The 26,875-nt window shown below is 67.5% G+C and overlaps 6 protein-coding genes across 11 annotated transcripts in view; 2 read left to right on the top strand and 4 right to left on the bottom strand.

The window, feature by feature from the left end:
• The first annotated feature begins 82 nt into the window (after positions 1–82).
• INKA1 (inka box actin regulator 1) lies at positions 83–2,675 on the top strand. Its single transcript, XM_075052687.1, has 2 exons — positions 83–387; positions 1,737–2,675. Exons 1-2 carry the CDS (start codon positions 337–339, stop codon positions 2,613–2,615), a joined length of 930 nt encoding a protein of 309 aa, XP_074908788.1. The 5' UTR covers positions 83–336; the 3' UTR covers positions 2,616–2,675.
• A 30-nt stretch (positions 2,676–2,705) lies between these two features.
• On the bottom strand, positions 2,706–11,116 carry UBA7 (ubiquitin like modifier activating enzyme 7). Of its 2 annotated transcripts, XM_075052685.1 has the most exons (24): positions 11,039–11,116; positions 10,763–10,928; positions 9,969–10,103; positions 9,795–9,901; positions 9,529–9,619; positions 9,280–9,421; positions 9,083–9,180; positions 8,818–8,964; positions 8,585–8,743; positions 8,314–8,421; positions 8,152–8,232; positions 7,908–8,063; positions 7,626–7,791; positions 7,350–7,546; positions 7,031–7,095; positions 6,683–6,866; positions 6,468–6,542; positions 5,971–6,157; positions 5,669–5,778; positions 5,469–5,555; positions 5,202–5,393; positions 3,401–3,502; positions 3,221–3,321; positions 2,706–2,930 (listed from the first exon to the last, which is right to left on the bottom strand). In XM_075052685.1, the coding sequence occupies exons 1-24, from the start codon at positions 11,077–11,079 to the stop codon at positions 2,804–2,806; spliced, it is 3,024 nt and encodes a 1,007-aa protein (XP_074908786.1). In that variant the 5' UTR covers positions 11,080–11,116; the 3' UTR covers positions 2,706–2,803. The 2 variants fall into 2 exon arrangements, with proteins under 2 accessions (XP_074908786.1, XP_074908785.1); XM_075052684.1 differs by lacking the exon at positions 7,031–7,095 and having other exon boundaries at positions 6,468–6,866.
• A 317-nt stretch (positions 11,117–11,433) lies between these two features.
• On the top strand, positions 11,434–12,718 carry TCTA (T cell leukemia translocation altered). The gene is made up of 2 exons (XM_075052872.1): positions 11,434–11,819; positions 12,624–12,718. Exons 1-2 carry the CDS (start codon positions 11,458–11,460, stop codon positions 12,664–12,666), a joined length of 405 nt encoding a protein of 134 aa, XP_074908973.1. The 5' UTR covers positions 11,434–11,457; the 3' UTR covers positions 12,667–12,718.
• A 60-nt stretch (positions 12,719–12,778) lies between these two features.
• AMT (aminomethyltransferase) lies at positions 12,779–15,037 on the bottom strand. Its single transcript, XM_075053141.1, is given in 9 exon segments — positions 12,779–12,983; positions 13,097–13,252; positions 13,363–13,543; positions 13,635–13,780; positions 13,906–13,984; positions 14,151–14,282; positions 14,403–14,483; positions 14,585–14,866; positions 14,869–15,037. Coding segments are annotated over 9 exon segments (1,275 nt in total). The 5' UTR covers positions 14,908–15,037; the 3' UTR covers positions 12,779–12,804.
• Positions 15,038–15,119: 82 nt separating this feature from the next.
• NICN1 (nicolin 1, tubulin polyglutamylase complex subunit) lies at positions 15,120–18,688 on the bottom strand. Its single transcript, XM_075053142.1, has 6 exons — positions 18,473–18,688; positions 17,696–17,869; positions 17,226–17,339; positions 17,064–17,135; positions 15,680–15,784; positions 15,120–15,517 (listed from the first exon to the last, which is right to left on the bottom strand). Exons 1-6 carry the CDS (start codon positions 18,641–18,643, stop codon positions 15,476–15,478), a joined length of 678 nt encoding a protein of 225 aa, XP_074909243.1. The 5' UTR covers positions 18,644–18,688; the 3' UTR covers positions 15,120–15,475.
• Positions 18,689–19,399: 711 nt separating this feature from the next.
• Positions 19,400–26,875, bottom strand: part of DAG1 (dystroglycan 1) — a 54,960-nt gene continuing 47,484 nt past the window's right edge. For all 5 annotated transcript variants that reach the window (XM_075053129.1, XM_075053133.1, XM_075053130.1 and 2 more), the window contains exon 3: positions 19,400–23,074. In XM_075053129.1, the coding sequence (XP_074909230.1) occupies positions 20,666–23,074 (2,409 nt within the window). In that variant the 3' untranslated portion in view covers positions 19,400–20,665. The remainder of the gene's footprint in view (positions 23,075–26,875) is intronic.

The following is a 26,875-nucleotide window of genomic DNA, read 5'->3' as shown; positions in this document are numbered from 1 at the left end:
GTCCTTCTCCTCCCCGCCCGGTGCCTCGGGGGGTCCTGCCTCGCCCGGCGGGCGCCCGGTCCCGCGGTGCCCGGGCTGGTGCCCGGCGCGGGGCCCCGGGGCGGCGGGGCGGAGGCGGGGCGGGGCCCCGGGGCGGCGGCGCCGGTGCCGGTGCGGGCCGGGCTCACGTTACGGCGGCCCCATTGGCTGCGGCGGGGCGGGGCGGTGCCGCCCAGGCAGCGCCGGGAGGCGGCGGGGACGGCCGGGCGCCGCGCCGCGCTCCGCTGCTGCTCCGCCGCCACCGGCACCGGCGGGACCGGGACCGGGACCGGGACCGGGACCGGGGCCGGGCCGGGCATGCACAGCGCCCGCCCGGACGCCTGCCCGGGCCAGCTCGGCGCCGACCGGGTGAGTGTCGCCGCGGGCACCGGGAGGGGACGGGGCCACCCTGCCCGCGCCCCGCCGCCCCGCCCGGGCATTGCCGTGATGTCAGGGTGCTGCCAGTGACATCGGCGCCGTGACATCACGAGCGAGGCCAAGGCGGCGCGGGGGACGGCGGGCGTCCGGTGGGACGCGGGCGGCGGAGGGGGGGGGCGCCGGTGGCCGTGGGACGCGGGTGGCCGGGGACCACGGCGTCCGGCCGTCGGGGTGCCAGCGGCACCGCCACCCCGCAGCTGCCACCCTCCCGCCCACCCGGGCTGCCCCGAGGGGACCGGCGGTGACGGGGTGGCCCAGCCGGCTCCCCCGGGCTTGCCACACGTCCACCCTGCTCCCCGCAACCGGCTGCGCCGGCGTCCCCGGCCAGCACCGGGATGGGCAGCTCGGAGCGGTGGCACGTCGCCAGCAGGGCTGGCTGAGAGGGTCCCAGCCAGCGCGGAGGGGGACGGGGACCGGGACGGGGACCAGAACGGGGACAGGGACGGCTTGGCCAGCAGCTCCGTCGGGGCAGGCCGGAGGGGGCTGGTTTACCAGGATGGGGGAGCGATCCCTCCTGCTCGCTCGGCTTCCCGCGGCTCCGGCGCGGAAAGGAAAGCAGACGTAACACCCTGCTTTTGGGTTCAGACAATAGGAATTCAAGAGCGAGGAGCGGCCCGGCTGCGGGAGCCAGCCGCCCCTTCCAGCGCCCGCCCGGCCATTGCTCCGTTCAGCCCCGGCCGCCCCGGCCCCCCACGCTCCACGGCACTTTGGGGGGGCCCTGGCCCCGGGCACAGGCCTGGCTGCACCCTGACGTCACCCGGGGTGTCCCCGGCTGGAGGGCACGGGGTGGGTGGGGTGGCCCTGCCAACGCACGGGGGGAGCGCCCCACCCTAGCACCCGTGGGGGCCTTGGGGCTCCAGCTGGCCCTGCGCCACCGAGCGGGGTCCTGCCGGTGGGGCGTCCCGGCTGGCCGTCCCGCCGGGGCGGGGGGAATTGACGGGCCGGCGGGGGGACGGCAGGGCGCCCGGCTCCTACGTGCCGTGGCCCTGTGTCATTTCCCGCAGGCACGGCCGGGGCTGGGTGCCTGCTTGCTCACCCGACATGCCGCTGCACGCCGGCCGGCTCCGCGCAGGAGCCGCAGGAAAGCGGGGCCCGGGGCTGCAGGCAAGCCGGGACCTGCGCCCCGCTCCCCGCACCCCGCCGCACGCCCGGCTCTGCGAGCGAACCCCCCCCCGAGCCGGGGCTGGGGGGCACGGGGTGCCAGGGGGGGTGGGACGGGGGTTCGCGGCGCCGGCCGGGGCGAACGGGGACGACCGCGCTGACCTGCCCTTTCCCCCCAGCGGTGCCGGCGGGAGGCAGGGGCGGCGCCGCGGACGCACATGCCCGGCACGCGGCAGGCGCCGCACCACCCCGGAGGGGCGCCGGGGCCGGCCCCCCGCCCCGCGTGCCCCCCGCGCCCCGGCTCGGCAGCGGACTCGGCCTGCAGCCTGGAGCCGGGGGCCGAGGAGGAGGAGGGCGGGGGCCCGGCCGCCCGCTCTCCCCCGGCCAGCGAGCGCAGCCTGGAGTTCGACTCGGGGTACTCGGAGGCGTCGGGGGGCACGTGGCGGGAGGAGGAGGCGCCCGTGCGGCGCCGGCACCCGCCGCCCTGCCAGCGGGCGCACCGGCTCTCCGCCGGCCCCGCCGCCCCGCCGCCCGCCCCCGCCCGCCGCGCCCGCCCCAAATCCACCTCGGACGCCTGCCTGGAGCAGTGGCGGGCGCTGGAGCCGGCCGACACGCGGGACTGGACCGTGGCACTGCTGTCACAGAGCCGGAACCGGCAGCCCCTGGTGCTGGGCGACAACTGCTTCGCCGATCTGGTGGAGAACTGGATGGACCTGCCCGAGGTGGGAGCCGAAGCCCGGCACCGAACCCCTGCCGAGCCCTCCCGCCGGCTGGCCAAGCCCCCCGCCTTCCTGCTCAGCCTTTCGGGCAACGTCCGCCGTAAGCTGGCCAACATGGCCCGGCCCCGGGGGGCTGAGGGTGCCCGGCCGGGGGGCCGTGAAGCCACCAAGCGTTTCTCCTGCCCGCTGGGGCTGGGGGGGCAGCCCAAGGGCGCCTGCTTCCACCAGTCCCACAGCAACATCGCCCAGCTGGCCACGGACTTCCACCGCTTCACCGCCCTCATGAACAGCCGCAGCCGCCAGCCCATCATCTGCAACGACGTTATCGGCTACATTTAGCCCTGCCCGCCGCTGCCCGCACCCTCCTCCGCTGTAAATAAACCCTGGTTTTGTACGGTACGGGTGCAGCAATGTTTATCAAGGGGGGGCTGCCTGCACCCTGACTCCGGGCCGGGAGGTTTTTGCAACAAGGGCCAATGCATTCTGCAGCTTTTATTGCATGGGGTGGGGGGGTGCCAGCCCCTCACTCAGGGTAGGGAGCAGAGAAGAGGGGGACGATTATCTTCGGCCTCAGCATCCTCTCCCTCACACACGTACAGCAGCTCCAGCTCCCGCTGCCGTGGCTCCCCGGCAGCCTCCAGGTTCTCCGATAACCTGTAGCAGGGAAAGGGGGTTGTGGGGAAGCCGGCTTGTCCCCGGAGGCTGGCCGGGTGCCTCGGGGGGAGCCTTAGGCCCCTCTGGGGCACCCGGCCAGGCTGGGGAGACACAGGGGCCGGCAGTGAGGGGCCGGGCAGGGGTCCCGCCACGGGAAGCGCTGCCGGCAGGATGTTTATCCAGCAGCTGGCTGGGAGCTGTGCTGCAGCTGGAGTGGCTCAGGATGGAGGGAGAGGGGTCTGGTAGCCCCCCCCAGGGCAGGATTGGGCCCTGGGGAGCTAGAGACCTACCTCTGTACCCGCTGCCGGGCCCGTGTCTCTTCATCCTCCTCCCTGTCATAAAGCAGAGTGTGGCCACGCAGGAGCATGGTCACGGTCCAGCCGTGCGTCCTCTGCGAGAGTTGAGCGTCAGGATCCAGCCCTGCACCCCCCCAGGGGGACCCGACTGGGCACTGCCCGCGCCGGGCTCACCTGCAGCCAGTCCAGCACATCCTGTACCGTCATCTCCTGCCCGTCTGCGCCGACTGCCCGCATCTCCAGCCGGTCCCAGCAGCTCCATTCCCGCCCACCGTACTGCAAGCGGGAAGCGTGGGGTAGCAACTGGTCCTGGCACCCCAAATCCCGGCTGCCCAGCCCCACGGGGCAGGGACTGGCAGGGCACGAGGGCTGGGGTACAGCAGGGCGGGAAAAGGGACCGGTCTGGGGGCAGGGGGATGAGGGCACCCCGGGGGTCCGGGGCACCGGGGAACACAGCCGTCTCCCCGGCACCGCAGCGGCCAGAGTTGGCGTGGGGCCGGCGCTGCCCCCAGCCCCGGGCCAGGAAGGGCGCACAAAGGGCCATTGAAGGGCTTGTCCGGCCCCGCACAATCGCCTCTTCTCACGCCCGTGGCCCCCCCGACCCCGGCTCTGGCCGGAGAGGGCCAGCGAGACTCCGACCTCGGGGCCGAGCGCCGGATGCGGCCCCTCGCCGTCTGGCACGGCCGGCCTGCCATCTGCCCTCGCCGCAGGCAGTGCCAGCCCCTGCCTCGTGCTGGCCCCGGCCCCGCTCGGGAAGGGGCGTTCGCACCTGGCCGCTCTCCCCTCCTGCCTTCTGCTGCCTTCTCCCCTCCTGCCTTCTGCTGCCTGCACTGATCCCACCGGGGTGGAAAGCGCTTAACCCCATCCTCCCCGGGGCGGTGACCGCCCAGCGCGGAGGGCACGCCGCTGCTCGTCCCACCGCCCCCGAAAGCCCAGCCTCGCCCCCCCCAAGGTGGGCTCCCCGGGCCCCTGTGGGAGCGCAGGTCACGCCAAGCGGGCCTGGGGGGACGCACGGTCCCACCACGGCCAAGCGGCCGGGCGCGAAACGTCGCACCCGGGGCGTCCTCGCCGTGGGACGCCGAGGTGCCGGGAGCCGCTTCGAGGACGTGGCCGGCCCCAGCAGCATCCGCCACCCCGGGGACGGTGCCAACGCGGGGGGCACGGCGGCCGGGACGGCGCAGGGCCGGCCGGCCCGTGGGGCGCGACGGGGGGCCGTGGGGCGGCCGGGGAACCCAAAGCGGTGCCGGAGCCGGTGCGAGGCGGTGGAGCAGCCTCCCTCCCTCTCTTCCTGCCCCCGGCCCTGGGCCCCCCGGGCCAATCTGGTTCCAATCGGCGCTTCCTGCCGCGCCGGAAGGGCTGCCTCGCACGCCATAAACCCCCAGACAAAGGGGCCTCTATCGCCCAGACGGTCCCAATCTGGGCCTGCCCCCCCGCCCCCGCTTCTCCCTCCCCAGCAAAGCGGCTGCGGCCTGGCCCCCCGCTGCCGGGACCCCCAGCCCCGCTCCCCCCCCCGGGCGGCCCTTCCCGGCCCGGTGCCAGCTTCTCTCCGGCTGCTCCAGCTGGTTTCCATAAGCCAGATGTGCGCGGCCGCCACGGCCTCCTGCCCCCCTCCCCAGCCCTGGCCGTGGGGCTCGCCGTGGGGCCCGCTGTGGGGCGGTGGGGCTGCCTCAGCCCCCACGGGCACCCCAGAACATCTCGGTTGGGCCGAGCGGGATGGCGGCGGCGGCCCTGTGCCAGGGGGGCGGCCGCAGGAAGGAGCCGGTTCCTCGCTGCCCGACGACGCGCCTGCTCCGCCGCGGCACCCGGCTCCGTTTCCGGACCCCCACGGCCAGGGCTGCCCCTCCTGCGCGGCCACCTCCTTGCTCGTGGGTCCCCCTGGCATCGCCCCACGGCGGCTGCCGCCGGGAGCTGGGTGGGACACCCTGAGACCCCTGGGGGTCCCCCACCTGCCCTGCCCCAGGGGAGTGGGTCCTACCCGGTAGGTGGGGGGTGGCAGGGGCTGGACGCGGAGCAGCAGGCAGTCGGACAGGCAGAGGTTGCTGTTGCGGTAGCAGCTGAGGTCCTGGCACCCCCACACCAGCTTGTAGACCTCCAGGCACGCCAGCCCGGCCACGGCCGCCGTGGTGGTGATGATGGCAGGCACGATCCGCCCGGCGATCCGCTTGCTCTGAGGACAGGAGGGGTGTCACCAGCTGCCCCGCGCGGGACGGGGACCTGCGACCCCGCGGGCTGCCCCCCTCACCGTCAGCCAGTCGGCGGGGGGGATGCCGTAGTTCTCCGCGCGCAGGTTGGACGCTGCCGTGATGAAGTCCACGTGGATGTTGTTGTCCTGCAGGGAAGAGCGCGGGGACATCAGCCTCTTGTGGGGACATAGACGTCCTGTGGGGACTAGTGGCCACCAACCCCCAGGCTGAGCAGGGCCGCCTGCCCGGCCCCAGGTACCTTCTCGAAGTGGATGGGCTCCATCAGGGGCACTTGCGCCTCCTCACCCCCTACCAGCTCCTCTCTCCGCTGCACCAGGTCCTGGGTGAGCTCTGCCAGCCGCCTGCAGTCTGGGGGCACAGAGACCCCTGGGGTGGGACCCCTGCACCGTGGCACTACGGGGGGGCATGGCACGGTGCCCACCCTCTCCGTCCGGGTCCTCCCGGGTGCTGGGGCAGGGACGAGCAGCGCTGCAGCCCCACCGCCACCAGGCTGGACCTGGGGACATGCCCTGAGGGACCCAGGGGCACAGGGAGCCTCACCCGCAGGCGCCTGTGCCTCCTCCTGCCCCTCCGCGAGGGAGATCTGGAGCCCCTCCTGGGGCACGAAGGGCGGCAGGACCACGCTGCGGAGGATGGTCCGGGCGGCCGCCCGGTCGCTGCACGGCGGCACCTTGTGCGCTTGGGCAAAGAGGTGGGCAGCGGCCAGGATATACTCCAGGTGGGCGTCCTGTGGGAGCAGAGGGTCCGGGCAGCCGGGGTGGTCCACGAGCCCACATGGCCAAAGGCTGCCCACTTTGCCCCGATGTGGAGATGGAGGTGACTCCTGCAGCAGAGCATGCGTGGGCTGTCCCCAGCAGTGCCCCGGCCAACTAGGGGATGGGGACAGACCAAGCCCAAGACCTGGCAGCCCTGGACAGGTGGTAGCAGATGGAGCACGACTACGGTCCGGCATCTACGGTACCCCTGGCACAGACTCGGCTCTCCCCCCACCCACACTGTCCCCGGTGGGGGGCCCTGCAGCTCTCCGCTGCACTCACGTTGTCGGGGTTGAACGTCAGCGGATGGGGACAGCTCCTGTCCCCTGCCCAGAAGGCGACACCCGGGCTGGTTTCCTGGCACAGAGGGAGAGCAGAGTCAGGCCTGGGTGACACCGTCCCCGTGACTGCGGTGGGGCAGCCAGCAGAGGGGAAAGGGGTGGCTGGCAGAGGGGAGAGGGCGCGGGGGGTGCCAGCCCCGTGGGTGCCGGGCTCACGTGCTCCGGGGGGAAGGCGTGCAGCAGCTGGGCGATGGCATCGTGGTAGCGGCTCTGCCAGTGCCGGCGGGCCCAGCGCACGCAGTCCTGCCAGTCCCGGGGCCGCTCCCACAGGCTGCCCCGCACTTGCTCCAGGACCTCCAGGGCCTTCCCCGCTGGTAGCTGCTCCGGGAAAGCCGGGTCTCTGCAAAACCAGTCGCCGCTGCTGCTGGCCCAGGAGCAATCCCGTGGGACACCCTGGGCGGGATGAGCGGTCTGTCCCCCTCTCCCCAACCCCGGCAGCAACAGGCAGTGCCCCGGCAGGGCCAGCAGCCCCTCTCCCAGTGCCACTCCCCTAAGCCCACTCACTCCATGAACCGGTTGACGTGCTCCGCGGGCAGCTGGAAGAGCCCCTCAAACTCATCACGGGCCCACTGTGGAGGGGGAGCAGGGGTTGAGCACTGGGACCCCCACCCTGTGGCCCCCAGGACCCCCAGCCCAAGCCCAGGAGAGGACGAGGCTGTGCTGGAGCTGGCAGCAGAGCTCAGGTTCCCAGCAGGAAGCAGCTGGGGCCGCATCCTGCCCGTGGCCCGCTGCCAGGCCACGGCCGGACGGGGGAAATGGGAAAGGAAGACAAAGGTCCCAGTACCTCCTTGCCGGGTGCTGGGGCTGGCGCGGCACAGCCTACCTGCAGCGTGTGCTGGATGGTGCGGGGGAAGTACCGCAGGGTGCAGAGAGGGAAGGTGCCATCCCCAGGGGCACCGGCCGGCCCCAGCGGCTTGGTCAGGGGGGGCACCATGGCCAGCATGTTCCCCCGCGGCCCCTCCGTGCCCGAGTCCAGCAACGGCGTGAGGCAGCGCCGGCAGCGGCTCTCCAAGTAGGCACCTGTGGTGAGTCAGGGGTGCTGGGGAGCCGGGGGGGGCACGTCCTGGCGCTCAGCCCCTTTCCCCTCCCTGGCACTCACGGGCCTCCAGCGTGTCCAGGGCGCTGACGACACCGTCCAGGTGCTGGAAGAAGTCGTCCCCGTAGAGTGGCTCGGTGGCAGGTCCCACCTGGTTCTGGTGAGCCGTCACCCTGACGCTGGGGTTCATGCGCCGCACGGCCGCCGCGGCCACCACCGACTTCGGCTTCTGCCAGGACAGAGAGGGGTGGGCGGCTCTCCCCCACCCCGCGGCCCCGGGGAGCCCCCCGGGACAGCCAAGGTGCCCTTTAGGGGGAGCTCGGCCCCTGCCTCGCAGCACCTCACCGATATATCCGCCGAGCGGTAGAGGAGCTGCCTGTGGAGGTTGGAGAGGGCGACGGTGTCCATGTCAGTGACGATGAGGTCCCCGCCTGGCCCCGCTGCCAGCCCCATCACGGCAAAGTTTTTCAGCAGCTCGCAGCCGATGGCACCGGCTCCCACCTGCCGGGGCAGAGCCGCTGCAGTTCCCCGCGTGCTGGCCGGCTGCTCCGCAGCCTCTCCTGGCACCGCGGCGCCCGCCCCAGCTCACCACCAAGTACTTCTGGCGGCCCAGCTGCTCCTGGAAGGTGGCCCCGAAGACAGCAATCTGCCCATCGTAGCGAGAGCCCGTCTGCCGGGACGGAGGAGCCGCGTGAGCGCGGGTGGTTGCGGCACCCCCAGCGCCCAGGACGGGCTCGGCGCGTGCTCTCACCGGGGCGCAGTCCTCCTCCGTCAGCCGCGTGGCCCCCTCCAGCGCCAAGCACTCCAGGGCGTCGAAGTACAACCACTGGTCCAGGGGCAGGAACTTCCTGGTGATGGCCTGGGGTGAACGGAGCCCCGTCAGCTCCGTGCCCAGCGAGGTCCCCCCGTATCCCACCCCAGCCCTGCTGCCCGGCCCTGCACCTGGTCGCCAAGTGCTACCGGACAGTCGTGAGGAGCATGACCAGCGGGACCCCAGGGCCCGGGACCCTCGCCCCACTCACCTTCAGCACCTCCTGGGCCGCCAGGGCCCCGACGATGGCGGCCACGGGGCACAGGTCCCCCGCGCTCACGCTGGCGAAGGCTCGCACGATGTCCTCGTCCAGGGGACCCTGCTGTGCCCCCAGGCTCCGCGCCAGCTCCAGCACTCGCTCGGCATCCGCCTGCGAGCAGAGGGGGCGAGGGCAGCCCTGGGCAGGGTGATGGTGGGGCAGGCAGGGGCAGGACGGGGACTCACCAGCGCCCTGGGCCGGGGCAGGCGACCCTGCTCCCCACGGAAAGCGTGCAGGGCCTGGAAGGCGGCGTGCAGGCTGTGGCTTCGCGGCAGCTCCTCGTGACTCGCCACCCGGATCTTGGGCTCTGCCAGCGCTCGGCGCAGGGGCTCCTGCCGGCACAGTGCCAGGGCTCGGGCGAGCATTTCCCCAGGGCCGGGGAACAGCACGGCATGGCACGGCGCTGCCCCAGCCCGGGCGGCAGCACCGCGGGGCCGAGGGCGGACTTACGTAGGAGTGCACCTGGGGCAGCCGCAGCTGCGAAACCAGGCCGCCACGGCGGTAGGGCGAGAAGGAGCTGGTGTCGCCGATCTCCAGCCTGAAAGCATCTGGGGACGAGAGGGGGACAGATGTCACGGTCACCACTAAGGACCCGGTGAGTTCTCCAAACCTGGGTTGGGGCAGCTGGGAACCCCCGGGTGGCTCACCCAATACGCGCACGGGGACAGGCTCCCGGCTGTTCAGCTCGGTCATCCCCTCCACGCCAGAAAATGTCACCAGGTCACCGTCGCAGAAGAGGTGGCCATGGCTGTCCTCTGCCCCCACGCACGTCACCACGCCTGGGTTGCCCTGAGGAGGGGAAGGAACGTGAGCGTGGGAGACCAGAACCGGGTGGCATAAAGCCACTGGAGGAGGCAGCAGTGTTTGGGGGGAGCCGTCTGAGGCTACCCTGCTACCTGGGAGATGTGCTGCACGGCAGCACACACCAGGTCCCCTTCTGCCGGGTCGTCAACGACGAAGCGCTCCCCAAAGTCACAGAACAGCTGCCTGGAGAGAACCGATGGGGTCCGCCTCACCAAGCTGCCCAAGCACCGGCAGGTCCTGCCCGGGCCAAGCGGCCCCACCAGCAGGATGGAGATGCGGCCTGCAGAGCAGGGCTGGGGGCTCTGGGGACAAGGTGACCCAGAGCCAGTGGCAGGACCCTGCGGCAGAGACCCCTTACCCCGCCAGTCCCTTGGCGTCAGCCACGATGAAGCAGATGCCCCGGGCATGGCAGAAGTCCCCGACGCGGAGCTGCTCCTCCAGCGAGGACTCGGTCAGCACCACCACCTGTACCGGGGCTGTCAGCGGGCACTGCCGTCCCGGGTGGGCCCAGGGCACAGGGGCACGGGCTCACCTGGAAGGAGGCAAGGAAGTCCTCCGACAGCTCCCCGATGTGAGCTGCCACCGTCACGCGGGGGTTCAGCTCGGTCAGGGCCCGCTGGGACGCCTCGGCACGGTTCCGGCCTACATCACTTTCCTCCAGGAGGAACTGCAGGGTGGGCACATGGCGGGGCACCCCATGGGTTTGGGGTGCTGCTCGCCACAGCGGGGTGCTCCACGGTGCCCTGTCTACACTGGTGGGGGACCCTCTGCTGAGGACCATACCCGTGACATGGGACACCCCGTGGGCCCTACCTGTGATGATGAAGGGCACCCTGGGCCATACCCATCACAGGAACCTCCCATTCCACACTCCTTAGCAGGACCCCCAACCTGTGCCTGTTACTGGGAGCCCCCCACCCTGCACCCATACCTGCAACAGGGATCTCCCAGCTGCACCCAAACCACTGCTGTGACCTCCACCCACACCCGTACCTGGTACCGGGACCCCCACCTGCACCCGTACCCGTTATCGGGACCCCTGTCTGTACCCATACCTATTACAGGGACCCCCACCCATACCTGTACCCGCTACTGGGAACCCCATCTGTTCCCGTACCCATTCCCGGGACCCCTGCCCATACCTCTGCCCATTACTGGGACACCCACCCACGCCCGTACCCATTACCGGGACCCCTGTCTGTACCTATTACCAGGATCCCCACCCATATCTGCACCCGCTACCGGCATCCCCGCTCGTACCCGTTACCGACACCCTCCCCGGTACCCGTACCCGTTCCGGGGCCCCCCGCCCGGCCCCTCCGGTACCTGGTGGGCGCGGTCGGCGGTGCAGGCGGCGTCTCGGTCGTGCAGGACGACGCGCCCGGTCCCCGCCAGCACCAGCGCCGCCGCCACCTGCGCTCCCGTCCCGCGCAGCCCCGACACCAGCACCGCCGCCCCGGCCAGCCGCCGCGAACCGCCGCCCAGCACGTACCTGCGGGGGCAGGGGCCGTCAGCGGGGCCCGGGGGTCCGCCCCGCCCCGGGTCCCCGGTCCCGGGTCTAGGGTCCCCGGTCCCGGTCCCGGTCCCGGTCCCCGCACGCACAGCTGCCGCGAGTACAGCCCCTCCTCGCCGCTGCCCGCCATGGCGGCCCCGCCCACCGCTCAGACCCCGCCCCCATCCCCGCCTCCGGGAAGGGCCCATCCCCGAAGGCCCCGCCCACCGCGAAGCCCCCGCCCCCCCATCCCCGCCTTCGGGAACGGCCCATCCCCCAAAAGGCCCCGCCCGCCAGGGAGGCCCCGCCCCATCCTCGCCTCCGGGAAGGGCCTATCCCCGAAGCCCCCGCCCCCCCGCGGAGGCCACGCCCCCACCCTCGCCTCCGGGAAGGGCCTATCCCCGAAGCCCCCGCCCCCCCGCGGAGGCCACGCCCCCACCCTCGCCTCCGGGAAGGGCTCATCCCCGAAGCCCCGCCCCCCCGCGGAGGCCCCGCCCACCCGGAAGCCCCCGCCCCGGCCGGCGCAGCCATGGCGGCGGCGGCGGCGGCGGCGGGCTGGCAGGCACCGTGGCGGGCCCTGGGCGCGCTGGGCCGGGAGCTGGCGGCCGAGTGGGCGGCGCAGGACGTGCGGGCCGTGCTGTGCCAGCTGCTGCTGCTCTGGCTGGGCCTCAGCCTGCTGGGCGTCCGCCTGGCCTGGCGCGCCTACGGCGGGGCCGTGGCCGCGCTCTGCTACCGGACGGGGCCCGCCGCCCGCCGGCCCCCCGGCACCGGCACCGGCCTGGGCCCCGGCACCGCCTCCGGCCCCGCGCCCGGCCGGCCCCGCGCACACTCCCTCTCCCCCGCCGGCCCGGCCGGACGCAACGGCGCCGCCGAGCGGCACTGCCCGCCCCGGTGAGTCCCGACCGCCACCGGGCCCGCGACCGCCAACCCCCCCGGCCCGCTCGCCGCGGCCTCCCCGCGGCCCTGCCCGGCCCCGGCCCGCGCCCTCCCGGCTGCACCCCCGGCCCAGGGCACCCCAGCGAGCGCCCCGCCCCGCCCCTCCCCGCCGGCCCGGTACGTCCCAGCGAGCCCCCTCCTGCCTGCACCCCTGGACCAGTACAGCCCAGCGAGTGCCGCCCCCCCCCCAGCCCAGTATGTCCCGGAGAGCGTCCTCCGGGTTGTGCCACCGGTCCAGTGCACCCCTGGGAGCGCCCTCCTGGCCGCACCCCCAGACCAGTGCACCCCAGCAAGTGTCCCCCTGGCCGCATCTCTGGACCAGTGTCCCCCAGCAAACACCCTTCCATCCATGGCCCCAGATCAGTGTACCCCAGTGAGCACCCCCCCAGCTGCACCCCTGGACCAGTGTCCCCCAGCGAACACCCTCCCATCCACACCCTAAACCACTGCACCCCCAAACCAGTGCACCCCAGTGAACACCCTCCCATCCATGCCCCCAAACCAGTGCACCCCAGTGAGTGCCCCCCCCAGCTGCACCCCCAAACCAGTGCACCCCAGTGAGTGCCCCCCCCAGCTGCACCCCCAAACCAGTGCACCCCAGTGAGCGCCCTCCCAGCTCTGCCCTCAGACTAGTACACCCCAATATGTGCCGCCCCAGCCCTGCCTGCCCCGCACAGGTGGGTGGGTGCGCTCGCCCCATGCTGGGGTGCCGTGCCGGGGTGCCACCCCAGCCCTGCTCACGCTGCCCCTCTCTTACAGGGAGGGCCTGGCGGCAGAGCCAGCGAAGACGCACAGGGAGTGAGGAGCGCCACGACCGCCGGGCACTGCCCACACCATTAAAGCACTGTGCCCCACCTGCAGCCCCTTGCTTTGGCACCCACCGCCGTCACCAGAGAGGAGGCCAGGAGAGCGGGGCAGGGGTGTTTATTGGGGGCTGGCCTCACTTGGCCATGTAGTACTGGGTGGGCACGAAGGGCATCTTGGTGACGAGGGCCGGGTGCTGCTTCTTCCGCACTTCGACAGTGAGCGCGGTGCCGGCCCGGCTGTGCGCCGCCTCCACGTAGCCCATGGCGATGTTCTTGCCCAGGGAGGGCGAGGGGCAGCCGCTGGTCACCGTGCCTGGAGACGTGGGGACACAGGGAGGTGAGCGGGGGCTGGCAGCCTCAACACCCTCCCCTGCTATGGGTGCAGCTCGGGGCCGTGCCCGCGCCAGCCCCGCTGCCCCCACCTACCCACGGGCGTGCCCTCGGGGCCCAGGATGGCCGTGTGGGGACGGATGGGGGGTCCCACCGACGTCAGCCCCACGCGCTTGCGCTTCGGCTTCTCTTTCACTTGCGCCATGATGATGGCCGCGCCGGGGAAGTCCATGGCCACGCGCCGGCGCTTCCCTGCGGGGCAGAGATGGGCGAGGGTCAGCGATGCCCACCTGGTCCCCGTGGGGACGTGGGGCTGCCTTGCACCTCCGCCCGTCCCCCGGGCAGACGTGGCCCCGACCCACCCAAGGTCCACAGCAGCCCGGCCTCGACAGGCGTGGTGGTCTCGTCGATGTCGTTGCCGTAAAGGCAGAGCCCGGCCTCCAGGCGCAGGCTGTCCCTGGCCGCCAGCCCCGCCGGCCACACCTCGGGGACACCCAGCAGCCGCTCAGCCAGCTCCACCGCCCGCCCTGCGGGCACCGAGATCTGCGGGGGGACACGGGGAGGGTCAGCGGAGCACGGCCTTTCCCTCCCTCGGTACCGTGGTGGGGAGGTGCTGGCGCAGCTCCCAGGGTACCTCTACGCCATCCTCGCCGGTGTAGCCGCAGCGTGTGACCCGGCAGTCCAGCACGCCGAAGACCGTCGTGGTGATGCTGTTCATGAAGGACAGCTTGGCCAGGTCATCCGACAGCCCCGCCTGCAGCACCCGTGCCATGGAGGGACCTGGGGAGGCAGGTGGCTCTGGGGGATGGCAGTGTCTGGGGAAGGGGGGGGGGACACGGGGACGGCACTGCCATCCATCGGGCAAGGACCCGGAGAAGGACAGGCCCACGTGGGGCTCCCACTACCTTGCAGGGCCAGCAGCGCGTTGTCTGACACCTCCAGGTGGACGTCACCGCCAGCGGCCCGCAGCTCTGCCGCTCTGCCCTGCCGGGGTGACAGCGGGCTGCTAGCGTGGGGGGCCGGGCTGGTGCCGGCCCCGCGTGGGGCCACGGCCACCTCGCCCCGCGCAGCCACGGACGTCACCGAAAGGCGGGAGGACTCGTTCCCACCGCGCGTCCCCACCTCCCGCGGGGCTCGGGCGGCCCCGTACCCTCAAGATGGCCAAGTCCTTGTCGGCGCAGCCGGCGTTGGACACCACGTAGAGGTAATCTTCCAACGCGTTGGTGACGATGAGGTCGTCCACGATGCCGCCCCTCTCGTTGGTGAGCAGCGTCAAGGTGCCCTGCGGGACGCGGCCCTTGGGAGCGTGGGCAGGCTGCCCACCCCCCCGGGGCGTCCCTGGAGACCTTTGACCTGGCTGGATGCCGGGGTTCCCCCCCCCCCCCGCCCCGGTGCCCCGTACCTGTCCCGGCTTCAGCTCGGCGATGTCCCCCACCACCAGGCTCTCCACGAACCTGACGCGATCCCGGCCGTACACCCGGGTCTGGAAGAGGCCGGGGGTGGCGGAGAGGGGTGTGAGGCGGTGCGAATGTGCGTGTGCGCGTCCCCCCCCCCCCCCCCGCCCCCCCATCCCTCCCCGGCTACCTGCGGCATGTGGGAGACGTCGAAGAGGGAGCAGCAGCGGCGGGTGTGCAGGTGGGACTGGAGGTGGCCCTGCCCGTAGTGCAGCGGCAGGCTCCAGCCGGCGAACGGCACCATCCGCCCGCCCCGGGATCGGTGCAGGGCGTCCAGCGGCGTCCGTTTCAACCCCCCCTCCCCGGCCTCGGCTCCCCGCTCCCCCCCGACCCCGCTCAGCGCCGCGGAGCCCGGGGGGCGGCGGGGCAGCGCGGCTCGGCAGCCCGCCCGCAGCATCCTTCCTCCCTCCCTCCCTGGCACGGCCCGGTCCGGCCCCGGGGCGCCTGGGACATGGAGTCCGGCCGGCCCCCGCCCCGCTCCGCCCCCCGGCACCGCCTCCCCCGGGGAAGGGGAGGCGGAGGGGGGGGGAATGCTGGGTGCGGGTCCTGCCCGGGGACGGCTATCCCCCCCTCCCCTTCAAAAGAGGCAGGCGGGCACAGGCGGGACCAACGTAGCAGCTTTTAGTCGTGACCGAGGCTCCCCCCCCCCGCCCCCCCCGGCACCGAGCGCGGTGGGCACCGGCCCCAGCACCCCCCTGTCTCCTTGCAGCGCAGGCAGGGCCGGGGTCCGCTCCCCGGGGCAGAGGTAGGGTGGGGGAACCGGGCTCTGCCAGCAGCAGCGACGTGGGAGCCACGGCGGCTGGGGGGGCACCAGGGTGGGAGAGGCTCACTGGGGGGGGTCCGGGGCAGCGGCGCTGCCCACCGCTGCCAGCGGGTGCAGGAGGATTTGGGAAGGGGCACGGGGAGGGCCTGGAAACCTCCCCGGGGCTGCAGGGACGCAGGCCGATGCGGGAGCGCAGGAGTCCGCTTGGGCCCCGGGAGCGCGGAGGAGCCAGGTCCCTCCGGCCGGCACCGGAGGGGCTCACGTGTAGGAAAGCAGGTTGATATCGTAGCAGCCGTCCACCTGCAAAAGAGCAACCGTCGGTCCCTGCACAGCACCATCGCTCTGCCGGGACAGCCCACCCCAAAGCCCCACCCCATCCCACCGGGAGCAGCCCCCTCCGGGAGGGCTCCTCCAGCAATGGGGCGAGGCCGGAGCACCCACAAGCAGGATGGCGGGACTCACGTCGAAGCGCCCGATGCGGGCAGCTGCCTGGCGAGCCCGGATCACCTCTGTCAGCACCCACATTTGCTGGACCTCCGTCGACACCTTCTCCGGGTCAGGGAGCTCCTGGAAAGAAGCGGGCACAATGCTGCGGAGCGGGGATGGCCCAGATGGGCTGGGACACCCTGGGCTCGGGCAGCAGTGTGGCCAGATGGCTGTGCCCCCCCGGGGAGCCGGGCACTATCGCGAAGGTGCCCACGCTCCCGACCTGCCGGTGGTTTCCCAACATGGGGCGAGCAGGGCCCTGCTCTAGGAAAACAGGCAGCTGGGGAAACGGGTGACCCTGAGGCCTGGGTGCTGTGGTGCCGACACAGCCCGTCTCTGCTGGCAGGCGTCCAGGGCAAGGACAGAAAGCAGATCACTGGCTAATGATTAAAAACCTAATCGCACAGTCCAGAGTTTCCCAACAGCCTCTCTTCACCACGCTCCCTTGGCCAGGCAGCAGAAACCCCACTGCAGGCGCCGGTTCCCCGCAGGGACCTTTAGCCAGGCGGGACTTGCAGGCTCCGCAGCAGCTCTCCAGGCTGGGGCGAAGCTCCGCACCGCTTCTCCTGTGCCCCAGTATCCCCCCGGACCACCCCTTGCCAAGGCCGATGTGATCCAAGTGATCATCAAGGGACGAGGGTGTCCTCCCCAGCCTGCCAGACAGCTGGGCAGGGACCAGAGCTCCCAGGCCTGTCGCGGCTGGCAGAAGCCTTGCCGCCAACACAGCGTAAGCTCCGTAGCACCAAAGTCTGGCGGCAGAACTGCCCCCAAGGTGCTGTGCGGCGTGGCCCCGCTCCTGGCCCGGCGCCCGTGGCTGATTCAGCAGGTTTCCGTGGGTGAGCCAGCTGCCTGCCCCTGCCCTACTCTGCCCGGACTTTGCTCACCAAAGGCTGCCAGAGAGGCAGATGTGGCTCGCAAGTTGTAAACATGTGCCACGGCTGTGACCAACCTCCACCCGCACGCCGCCCCCGCTGGGTGATGCACTCCCTGGGGTGCACCCTCTGCAAAACACCGGGGACCAGCCAAGCCACCCCGTCCCCGCGTGTCCCACCCGCTGGCTGAGCGATGCTGCGCACCCACCGCTCCCATGGGGACATTCCTGTCCCCAGACTAGAGGGCAGGTAGACTTAAGTGTCACCTCAAATCGCACATCCCCATGGAGATATTTTTCTTCTGAACACTGCAAACCACTTCCAGCACAAGGCAGGTTATTCTCGGGCTCCGCAGCTATTCCTGGTGCGGGTGTGGAGCCAACGGGGCAGGGATGGGGCCGGCAGCCTCACAGGGGACGCTTGTGCCTGCGGCCGGCACCCCATGCAGGTCCCTCCTTCCCCCTAATACCTCAGCGAGGATCACTCACCCCATGTAGGCTGGCTGGCTGCTCCGGAGGAGTCAACTGGGAGAGCCAGGAGGGGAAATCCTTCTGGGGGCTCTGAAATAGATCCAGAGGGTCACACAAGGGTGTCCCCAATCCCACCTCTATCCCCGCCTGGCAGGGAAGGCACCACCGGCCCCTGCTCACCTTCTGTCCGGGAGGGAAAATCTGCAGCTCCTCAATGGTGAAGTGGAGCCAGACTGGGGAGGGCTGCCGCAGGATGAACCGCACCGCTGTTACCTGGTCCACATCGCACAGCATCTGCCGGGACGAGGACGAAGGGAGCTGTCACCGCAGGGGCTGGCCAGGCTGGCGCCGCTCCGGGGCAGCTTGTGGGATTTCCTCCAAAAAAGCCCCAACCCACCCCAGATGGAAGGAGCCCAAGGGACGTGTCAGCTCACGGTGGCTGGCTGGGCAGAGCCAGGCACAGGCCGGACCAGCATGGCGACCCTCGCTGCTGAGAAGGGCTGGCAGGACCAGGAGAGCCGCTGCCGTGGGGGCACGGCGGGGCATCGGCACAGGGCCCCAGGGCCCGGGAGCCGTCCCGGGGTGTGGGCAAAGAGGGGCGAGCCCCAGAGGCGCGGGTGACGCCACAGTCACCGTCCGGCCATGCCGACCTGGTGGCGGCGGAGGGAGAAGTAGTCCTGGGAGCCCTCCTCGGTGTGCGGGCAGGGCATCAGGCAGTAGTCCCGCAGGCAGGTCACCCACCGGCGGGAGCCGCTGGGGCCGGGGCGCTGCACCCGCACGCTCAGGAAGGCCGTGTAGAAGTTCCTGAAGACGATCTCCTGCACCTGCGGGACCGGCGGCCTCAGCCCCCGCACCAGCAGCCCCCCTCCCCGTACCGGGACCGCCACCCACACGGGCATCCCCCTCCCGTACTGCTGCTGGCACCGGCATCCCTCCCGTCCCGTCCCGGTACCGGCACTGGCACCCACATCCCTTCCCCCCTTCCCCTACTGGGACCGGCACCGGCATCCCTCCCCCCCCGTACCGGTACTGGCGCTGGATCACCCCCCACGCCGGTACCAGCACCAGCACCCTCCCGCCATACCGGTACCAGCACCAGCATCCTCCCCCCTACTGGGACCGGCACCGGCATCGCTCCCCCCATCCCGGGTCCCGGACCGCCCCCAGCATCCCGCCCAACACCGGTACGGGTGCTGCCCCGGGTAACACCCGGGCACCGGCACCCACCCCGGTACCGGCACCGGCACCCGCCCGGTACCGGCACGGCCCTCGGCATCACCCCCCACCCCGGTACCGCCCCCGGCATCCCCTCCCCATGCTGGGACCGTTGCCGCCCCCGGCGTCCCCCCTCCCGCACCGGGACCTTCCCCGCTATCCCCCCTCTCCACGCCGGTACCGCCCCCGGCCCGGCCCGGGGCCGCACTCACGTCGGCGGCGGCGCCGCGGGGGAAGCGGAGGTCGATGACGGCGACGCCGGGCCTCGCCGGCTCGGCCCCCCCGGCCAGCTGGAGCGCGGCGGCGGGGCGGGGGGCGCAGGGCAGCGGGGAGCGGCCCTGCCCGGCGGGCGGCCCCGGCCCCGGCCCCGCCGCTCCCGACATGGCGGCGCAGCGCGGCCGCCCCTCCTGGGCGGAGCCGGGCCGTGCGCGGTGGCGTCACACGCCGCGGCCCGCCGGAAGCGGGAACACCCACCCCGCCCCGCCCCGCTTCCGCCACCAGGGGGCGCCGCGCTCCCGCCCCGAGCCCGGCCGGTCCCGTCGCCGCGGCGGTGGCAGAGGCAGGGCCGTAGTAAAGCACACGGTTTATTGACTCGGTAACGTTTTCTTTACACAACGCGGAAACCGACCCCGCGACGCCGAAATCGCAGCGCCGGGCCGGGGAGGGGGGGGGGGGAATGGCGAGCGCCTCACCGGCACTCCCCCGGCCTTCCCTCACGGCCGGCACCGGGAGAGCCCCCCCCCCACCCCCACCGCCCCCGGTAAGCAGACGCAGGGCCCCGGCCCACCCAGCCGCTCACCCGGCCGCGACAGCACACCATCCCCCGAGGGAGGGGGTGGGTATGGCTTCGGTGTGCGCTGGGACCCCCCCCCCCGTCCCCCCCGCCGCACGGGGGTTCCTTCTCCTCCCTCCCCAACGCACCCCAAAGCAGGCTGAGGGAAAACACAAAGTCAATCCATGCTGAAAATGATTTAGCGCGAAGGAGAGAAAAATAACAGCTCTAAAGTGACGGAAGAGGCGGCCGAGGGGCAGGAGGCGGCCGGGGGCGGCCCCCGAGAAGCGGGGCCTGAGCTGGGCGGCGGGGCCCAGGGAGCCGGCACTAGGAAGCTAAGCTCGTACAAACTGCTGGCAGCCGTACACCGGTTTTTAAGTCTTTTTTTAATAAAACAATTTGAGGCTGTATCAAAAATTTAGTAAAAAATTAGATTTTGAGTGTTCACTGATTTTTTTTTTGACTATCAACTATTCCTGGCACTTTTTTTTTCTTGTTTTTTTTTCTTTTTCCTTTTTTTTCTTTTTTTTTTTTTTTTTAACTTTTTATCTTTTCCAACAGCATCCGGGCACACCGTGAAGAGGCGTGCGGCCCAGAGCCGGGGGCTGGCCAGGCAATTCCGGCACCACTCTTAAGGAGGATTTGAGGCAAAGAGACAGCACCGCGCTACGGAGAAAACACCCCACCGTCGCCAAAACACCTCATGGGGAGGGGGTTTTGCTTAAAAGAGACCACCCCAACCCCGGCACTCGCTGGGAAGCAGAGAAGCCGTCGCGGCATGGGGCCCGGCTCACCCTCCCACGAGCTCCCCCCCCAGCACAGCGCTGCACCCCGAGGTGCGGGCAGCTGCCCCCACGCTTAGCCATAGGTACCCCAAGCCAGTCTGACTCAACTGATGACTATTTTATGATGTGTGAGAAAAATAGGATTTCTTTGATTAAAAAAAAAGTAATAAAAAAATAAAAGAATCAAACCCCAAACCAAGAAGCCAATCCCCCCAAGGAGGAGGAGGAGGAGGAGGAGGCTGGCTGTCCTTGAGGGCCTCCCCCTAAGCAGCCCCAAATCCCCCCTGGAGCTCACCTGCAGCACAGCACTGTCCTCCCCCTCCCCAAAACTACACATCCCAGTTTAGGTAAACAGCAGATTAAATGTAAAAACTTAAAACATCGACTTCAGAAAGTCCCTTGAATTTAATTATTTTTAGGCTACCTTTCATGTTACGTCCTGTAGCTAGACACACGTGAATAGAAAAAACAGTACAGTTAGTGTTAAAGGCAAACAGCGGAGACCCAGAGTGCTACCCCAGTGCTGCCTGCTCCTCCCGCCCCGTCCCGTCCCGTCCCCCCTCCCTGCCCGCCACCCCGGCCCCGGCCAGAAGCCCAGCCGCCGGGAAGGCGTGTTTGAGCCGAGAATTTTTTCTATGAATAAAATAAAACCAAAGCTTGTTAGGCAAAAATAAAACGAGTGTCCCCCCAAGTCCCACGAGCGCTCCAGTGCGGCGGGCGCAGCCGGGGAGGGCCTGCTGGGGAGCGGGCTGGGGTTTCGGGTTCCCGGCTGGCGAGGGGGCTGCCGGCCCACAGACAGCACTGGCGTGGAGCTGGAGGCCCCTTCTCCCCCGAGAGCCTCCCGTTCGTTAAGGGGGGACGTAGGGCGGCGGGGACCTGTACGGGGTCATGTTCTTCGGGCGGGAGCCCTTCCCCTCCATGGGTGCGGTGAAGGGGGGGGGAGGCTGGTAGGGCGGCGCGTTGGGGTCCTCGTCCCGCAGCGGCGTGTACTCCCCGATGGTGTCCTGGTTGAGCGGCGTGGTCTCCGGCATGCTCTGGTTGGGGTACTCCGGGGGGGGCAGCGGGGCTTTCTCCTCCTGGAGGATGAGGGGCATGCTGGAGGACGGCGGAGGCTTGGAGTCGTCCAGCTCGTCGGCGAAGATGATGGGCACGCCTTTCTTTATGAAGGTGGCCTGGTCTTCGATGGTCAGCTTCCCTTTCCTCTTCTTGCGGTAGCAGATCATAGCGATGATGCCGGCCACAAGGAGGATGGCGGCCACCACCACGGCAGGGATGACGGTGTGCAGGTACACGTCGTCCTCGCTGCTCTTCTCGGGGTCTTTGCCCGCCGCCACCGTCGGCGTCACCTCCGAGATCACCCTTCCGTCCTTTGTCACGGGGATGAACTGGATGTGCCTGCAGCTGCCGGAGCCGACCACCGACACGTTCAGAGGCTTGAACTCAGGCTGCAAGACGTTGGAGAAAGCCAGGCTCGGCCCACCGGAGTCATCCGCAATTTTTTTGCTCAAAGTCCGGATCTGCTCCCGGGGGCAGGGCTCCAGGGGCAGCGTGTTGTTTGTCCACTCCACTACGATGGAGCCTTTGGCGATGTCCTGCACTGTGATGGTGCTGCTGTTCCTGTCGCCGAATGCCAGAGCCAGCTTCTTCACCAGCATGATCTTCTTATTGATGTCGTTCACCACCGCGTTGTGGTCCCCTTCCAGCCTGGCCTTGAACTTCACCGGAGACTTGTCTCCATGTGGGCGTTTGTGGACGTGGATTTCAAAGGCATCCACAGCAAAAAGCCCACCTTTGTCGGTTGCGTACATGAAGTACTCGTGCTTCCCGATGTGGTTGTGGTCCGGCATGCCGTACATGAGCTGGCTAGTGCTGTTGAACTGCACCCACGAGTTCTCCTCTATCATCTGCTGCTCCTTCAGCTTCAAGGTCAGCTGCAGTTTGTCAGTGGTGGTATCTTCCTTGTCGTAGAAAGTATCTGAGGGTATTTTAACCTCGAAGTAAGTGCCCTCCCACGCATCGACCCTGTCGATGTGGTTCGTCAGCTTGGGTGGCTCGTTTGGCTCCCAGGGCCGGGGGATCCCACTAGCTGTGGTGCGTACACGGGTTGGCGGGGAGGCCGTTGTCAGCTTGGAGATGGGGGATCTGGTCGTGCTGGGAGGCTTCGTCGGACGGGGCGTTTTGGGTCTTCGAGTAGGCCTTCGCGTCGTCGCCGTGGAGGAATCCGTTGTGGATGGCGTGGCTGGCTTCAGAGTGGAGACTCTGGGTTTCTTGGTGGTAGTTGTGGGTGGCGTGATCACTGCCGTGGGCTCTACGTACCCAGGCATCGTGGGGCGAATTGGCACGGAGGCCGTGCCGGTGCCTTCTGCTACCCTGGTTGGCTGGATCGGTCCCAGAGTGGGCGTCTGGACGATGGGGCCCCTCGTTCTGATGGTGACCGTAGGCTTCCTTGGCAGCGGTATGGGCTCCCGGACAGGGGGTGCCGTCGTCTCCGTGGGAGGCGCGATGGCGGGCGACGTCGGGGTGGGGACGATCCTGGTTGGCGGTTCTTGCGCGGCAGTGGTGGGCGGCCCGATGGCAGTCAAAGGCGTAGGGGTGGCATTGATCTGCCGCCGCATCCTCTTTGGGAGGTGAGGTTTCTTGTTAGCGATGTGCCAGCCAACAACAGGGTAGCCAAGGCGGGCAGACATGGTTCCTTCCTTAGCTGGAGCCTCGACCTTGCTGATGTTGGGGACACTGTTTTGGCTCAGAGAACATCCCAGTTTCCATGAGAGTAAGGCCCCATTTTCCACCACCTTCTTTGCATTTCCTGGTCCAGCCATGAAGGCTGACATGTCAAAGAGTCTGTTATTTACAACAGGAACCAACTTCATGTTATGAAGTTCCACCTCCGAGAAGCTTCTCATTCTGTTTAAGAGTTCAATCCTCTGCTTTGGTGTCATTTTTGTTAAGTCAGCATCCAAAATGACAGTCAGGATAGTGACCGGCTCTTCCGAGCCGCACACAAATGGTGCTGCATCACCCGTGTCCTGGACGGCTGCTCGCACCGACTGAGGCTCATTGTGGTCTTCTTGGTGGACCTCCACAGAGAAGACATTTGCAGTCTGCGGCACGTAGCTCCCGTTTGGGAAGGGCTGCAGCGTGGTCACCGAGATGTAGTGGACGCCCTTGTCCGTGTCAAGGGGCAGCCCTTCCAGGGAGCTGCTCTCCACGTTCCAGTGTAACCAAGAAGGCAAGGAGTCCTTCCCAGCTTCGGAGATCTACCAAACAAAAAAAAAGAACAAGGTGCTTTTAAAAGTACAGCATTAGGACAGGTTTTAGCAGCAATAACGCTTAACTTAATTAAAGAAAAAAAGTCTGCAGCATAACAACTGGGGAAGGAACATCCTGGCCAGAGAGGGGCAGCCTGTCTCCTCCTCCGCATGGTGGCAAGGACGAGCTCTGCAGGGTGCAATGGTCCCAAAGGGCTTAAGAAGCCATAGGAGGTCATGAAGCCCTGGAAAGGTCCCTCACCTGAAGGCACTGGCTCTCTAGCACTTGCTGTGCAACTACTAAGCACAAGTGGTTCATTTTCTCCAAGGGCAGAAGGGGAGTTTAAGTCATGGGGACGGCTACAAAGCTGAGGTGAAGTTATGCCGTACAGCAGAGACGATCTAACAACTGCCCTCCTCCCACTCCTTCCTCTCCCATCCCTGTTGTCTAACTCCTTTCCTCACCTGATCACACCCTGCAAGCCCTTTGCTCCAGCAGCTCAGCAGAACATACATTTTCTCTCTTAAATTTCAGCTTCGTCCCGCTGCCCGCAGCAGCCAGGCTGAGCCAGCGTGGCCAGAAGCTGGCAAACTACGGCTCGGAATCCCCTGCATGGTTGGAGCACTCCAGCTCTCACCAAGCAGCAGCGAATCCCGAGAGCTATGCAGCCACTTAAAACACGGCGTCCTCCTGCATTGCCAGAGAAACAGCAAGCCAGGGATGAAGGAGGGGAGCAAACCTGACATCTGGTCACCCCAGCATAGCACTGTGATGGCCAGTGCAGGCAGGCAGGGACATGGTGCGTGGGCTGGGGCACTGCTAGACATCACACAAGATGGCACACCAGCCTGGCTTCATATGCAGAGTTAGCTTAAAATGAAGAATTTCACTTACATATAACTACTTGCTTTTGCAGACTAGAAACAATGGGTGGCTTTGGCCCAGACCGCAGTCTCTTCAGAATTCCAACACACTATTTACTACCTCTTTTAGGTCAACAGCAACACTTTTTTTTTTTTTTTAATGTGACTTGTGGTACAGATTAGTGAAGTGCAGTCCAAGAGCACAAGCCTCCCCTTCAAACTGTGTGGCTCAACAGCAGGGGCAGTACACTCCACGGGGATTTCCATATGCTCCAGACGAGAGGCGAGCCTGCAAGTAACCTCACCAGCTGCCTCCTCTTCCCAGTTTATCCATTTGTGCCTTTCCGTGCCCATCTTCCTCTTCCAACTTCACGTCTCCTTCCCAGCCAGCCTAGATCCAGACCCTGTGGGTCTCCTGGCCATTTTGCTCATGCAGAGAAGACTCTGGTTCTCTCCAAAATGTCACCAGCGTGGCTGACACCCCACCAAGGTGCTCCCCACCCCGTGCAGGGGAAAGTCAGACATATCAGAGCCCCGGGGACTCCTGCCTCCTGCCCTGGACTGTAGCCGAGGGTCGATGCAAGCCCCCAAACCCCTCATCCCCAGCAGCTGATGTCTGCCCGTCTGCACTACAGCCGCTTGCTGATAACCAGGCACCGCAGAGCCGCTCAGGCTGCACGGTGGAAGGGGTGACACTGCCAGCTTTGCGGGCTGTGACATTTCCCAGAGCCGTAGGCACTCCAGGACGAGTAACTGGAGCTTTGCCACCTCCCAGACTCGGAGGCATTTGGAAAGTGCCCTGGCTAGGCTTTCCAGAGCTCGCCACAAGGTATCTCCCTCCACCCACTCAGAGGAAACAGGACGTTTTGGGGGCCATGGAGACACATTTAGCAGCCCAGTCGAGGCTTTGGGCTTGCTGCAGTCGGACGCAGAGCCACGCTCCAGCTCTTCTCCTGAAAGGGTGCTTTGGTTACTCTGCAATTCTGTAAATCTCAGACATATTTCATCATTTATCAAACGCAAAGCTGGGCAAGGAGCTTCACAAGGAAACCTGCCTGGCAGGAGTGCCCTCACATCCAGCAGCGGGTGCAGAGACGGGGCTGGACTCACCAGACCTGCCCAACCGCAGGTCCTGCTGGGGAAAGCCCCTGGGCTGGACAGATGAAGAGCAATGCCCAGTGCTGCAGGGCTGGGCAGACCGCGAGTCCTGGGGTACCTCTCCCACCCCCCCGCCAGCTGCAGGCAGGATTCAGGCAGCACACTGAAGGGCAGGGCAGCCAGGCTCACAGACTACCCACCCGCTGTGGGTTTCAGCACACTGAAGGGTCTGGATGCACAGCTCTGCCAGGATAACATATGACCCGAAAGCTTTTGTGCAAGAGCTGCAAAGGGCTTTGGCCGCAACCGTAGGGGCAACACCCTCATTCCTCTCTTCTGCAAAGGATCAGCCCCGCTTGCGGCCAGCCTGGACAAGCTGGAGCGCACATCATGAGACACACGCTGGGTACAGTTTATAGAGCAGAGTTTAAAGCCGTTAGCACAGCTTTTAGTTAACTCCTCAGCAGCAATATCCAAGAGCAGGAAATTAAGATTCCTGCTTACACCAGCTGGAGAAAGCCTTCCCACAGGCCCTACACCCTGATGTATCCCACCTGAACCAAGGCACTGAGACATGAACATCCTTCCACTCGGCCTTGCTGTTTACCCATGCGTCTGGCAGAAAACAGTGGGTTTTGGCAGGGCTGCTGTGTGCACTCGCCCCCCCACCGCAGCAAGAACAGGAGCTGCTTTTACCCCAGCTGGCCTCAAAGAAAAGCAGCCCTTCACCTGAGACAGGCACAGGGAGCAGAGCCTCCCTCCTGTGGGGACAAAGGACCAAATTGTCCTTCCTTGGCATCTCTGCTGCCAAGAGAGAACAAAGGCAGGGTCTGCTCCTGCCCAGCCAGTAGAAGGGCTGACCTGCACTTGTGTTCCTTTAAAAAAAGTGCAATTTCATCACACCCTCTAAAAACTGAGATGCCAATAGAGCGCCCAGTGCAATCCAGCATTTACTTTAGCAGGAGCTGGATGGTGCCACTCTTTATCCCTTTGTGCCAAAATTAGCTGCTAACCTGCCCACTGGAGACGAGGAAGGGCCGGGCTGGGCACACATTAGGAACAGAAACATAAGGAGGCAGGACAAAGCCACAGCGTTATTGAGGCTTACACAATCAAGAAGAATACAAACTTTAATAGTGAGTGGTTAAATGCACGCTGAATGTGTAATTTCAGGCTACATTTGGAACAAATCTTCCCCTTCCATCCACTCTGCGAAAGCCCTTAATTACAGGATCACACACTCCGTACAGAGCTTTCCTGAGCCGGGGTTTGCTGCTGCTCCCTCCTCCCCGGGCACGGCCCATGACTTGAGGAGGAGACATAAAACAAGCGTTGCCTTTAATCTCACGTCACAAGGTAATTTTCTCTTCGATCATGTGTGCTCCTATGTTTGATAGCCAAACTCACTTAGGAAAAGTGGCCAACCCCACATGCAAAAAGGACAGTGAGGGAGGCACAGGCCAGTCTGAGTATTTCTGCTTGGAAAACCATTTTTAACCTACAGTTTACATGGGCCCTTATGAACGTGAGCTTACATGCAAGAAAATAAAACCACAGCTAGGCAGATTCACACCGAAAACTAGGCTCTCCTGAAAAACAAAAACAGGCCAGGCAATCACCTACTGGGACAACTTGTTCTAGCAGGGATGTGACAGCTGCAAAACATTTATAAACCCACTTAAACTTGATTTAAAAAGAGCTGAGCTAGTTCAGCTGTATTCAACCTAGGAGGAGATGTGGACTGTTTCTACAGGTTCTGCAAGAGGTGATTAAGAAAATCAGATTTATGTGTATTACACCTATGAAACCCGTGAAGCTGCCTGTGCCTCCCCTGGGAAATCTTTGGGA

This window comes from Buteo buteo, chromosome 21 (genome assembly GCF_964188355.1).
Source record: "Buteo buteo chromosome 21, bButBut1.hap1.1, whole genome shotgun sequence".
Lineage (NCBI taxonomy): Eukaryota > Metazoa > Chordata > Aves > Accipitriformes > Accipitridae > Buteo > Buteo buteo.
This window is presented reverse-complemented; position numbering and strand designations above follow the sequence as displayed.

Bases quoted from the DNA above. Each gene is read 5' to 3' on its own strand.
- UBA7 (XM_075052684.1), bottom strand. From the start codon at position 11,079: ATGGCGGGCAGCGGCGAGGAGGGGCTGTACTCGCGGCAGCT. The intron at 8,744-8,817 runs GTGAGTCCCCGT...CTCTGCTCGCAG, and splicing joins TGCCCCGGCCCAGGGCGCTG to GCGGATGCCGAGCGAGTGCT. The intron at 5,779-5,970 runs GTGAGGCTCCCT...CTGTGCCCCCAG, and splicing joins GGAGGCACAGGCGCCTGCGG to ACTGCAGGCGGCTGGCAGAG.
- TCTA (XM_075052872.1), top strand. From the start codon at position 11,458: ATGGCGGCGGCGGCGGCGGCGGCGGGCTGGCAGGCACCGTGGCGGGCC. The intron at 11,820-12,623 runs GTGAGTCCCGAC...CCTCTCTTACAG, and splicing joins GAGCGGCACTGCCCGCCCCG to GGAGGGCCTGGCGGCAGAGC.
- INKA1 (XM_075052687.1), top strand. From the start codon at position 337: ATGCACAGCGCCCGCCCGGACGCCTGCCCGGGCCAGCTCGGCGCCGAC. The intron at 388-1,736 runs GTGAGTGTCGCC...CTTTCCCCCCAG, and splicing joins GCCAGCTCGGCGCCGACCGG to CGGTGCCGGCGGGAGGCAGG.
- NICN1 (XM_075053142.1), bottom strand. From the start codon at position 18,643: ATGTCGGGAGCGGCGGGGCCGGGGCCGGGGCCGCCCGCCGGGCAGGGC. The intron at 17,340-17,695 runs GTCGGCATGGCC...TCGTCCCGGCAG, and splicing joins TCTCCCTCCGCCGCCACCAG to ATGCTGTGCGATGTGGACCA. The intron at 15,785-17,063 runs GTGAGTGATCCT...GCTTCTTTCCAG, and splicing joins AGCCAGCCAGCCTACATGGG to GAGCTCCCTGACCCGGAGAA.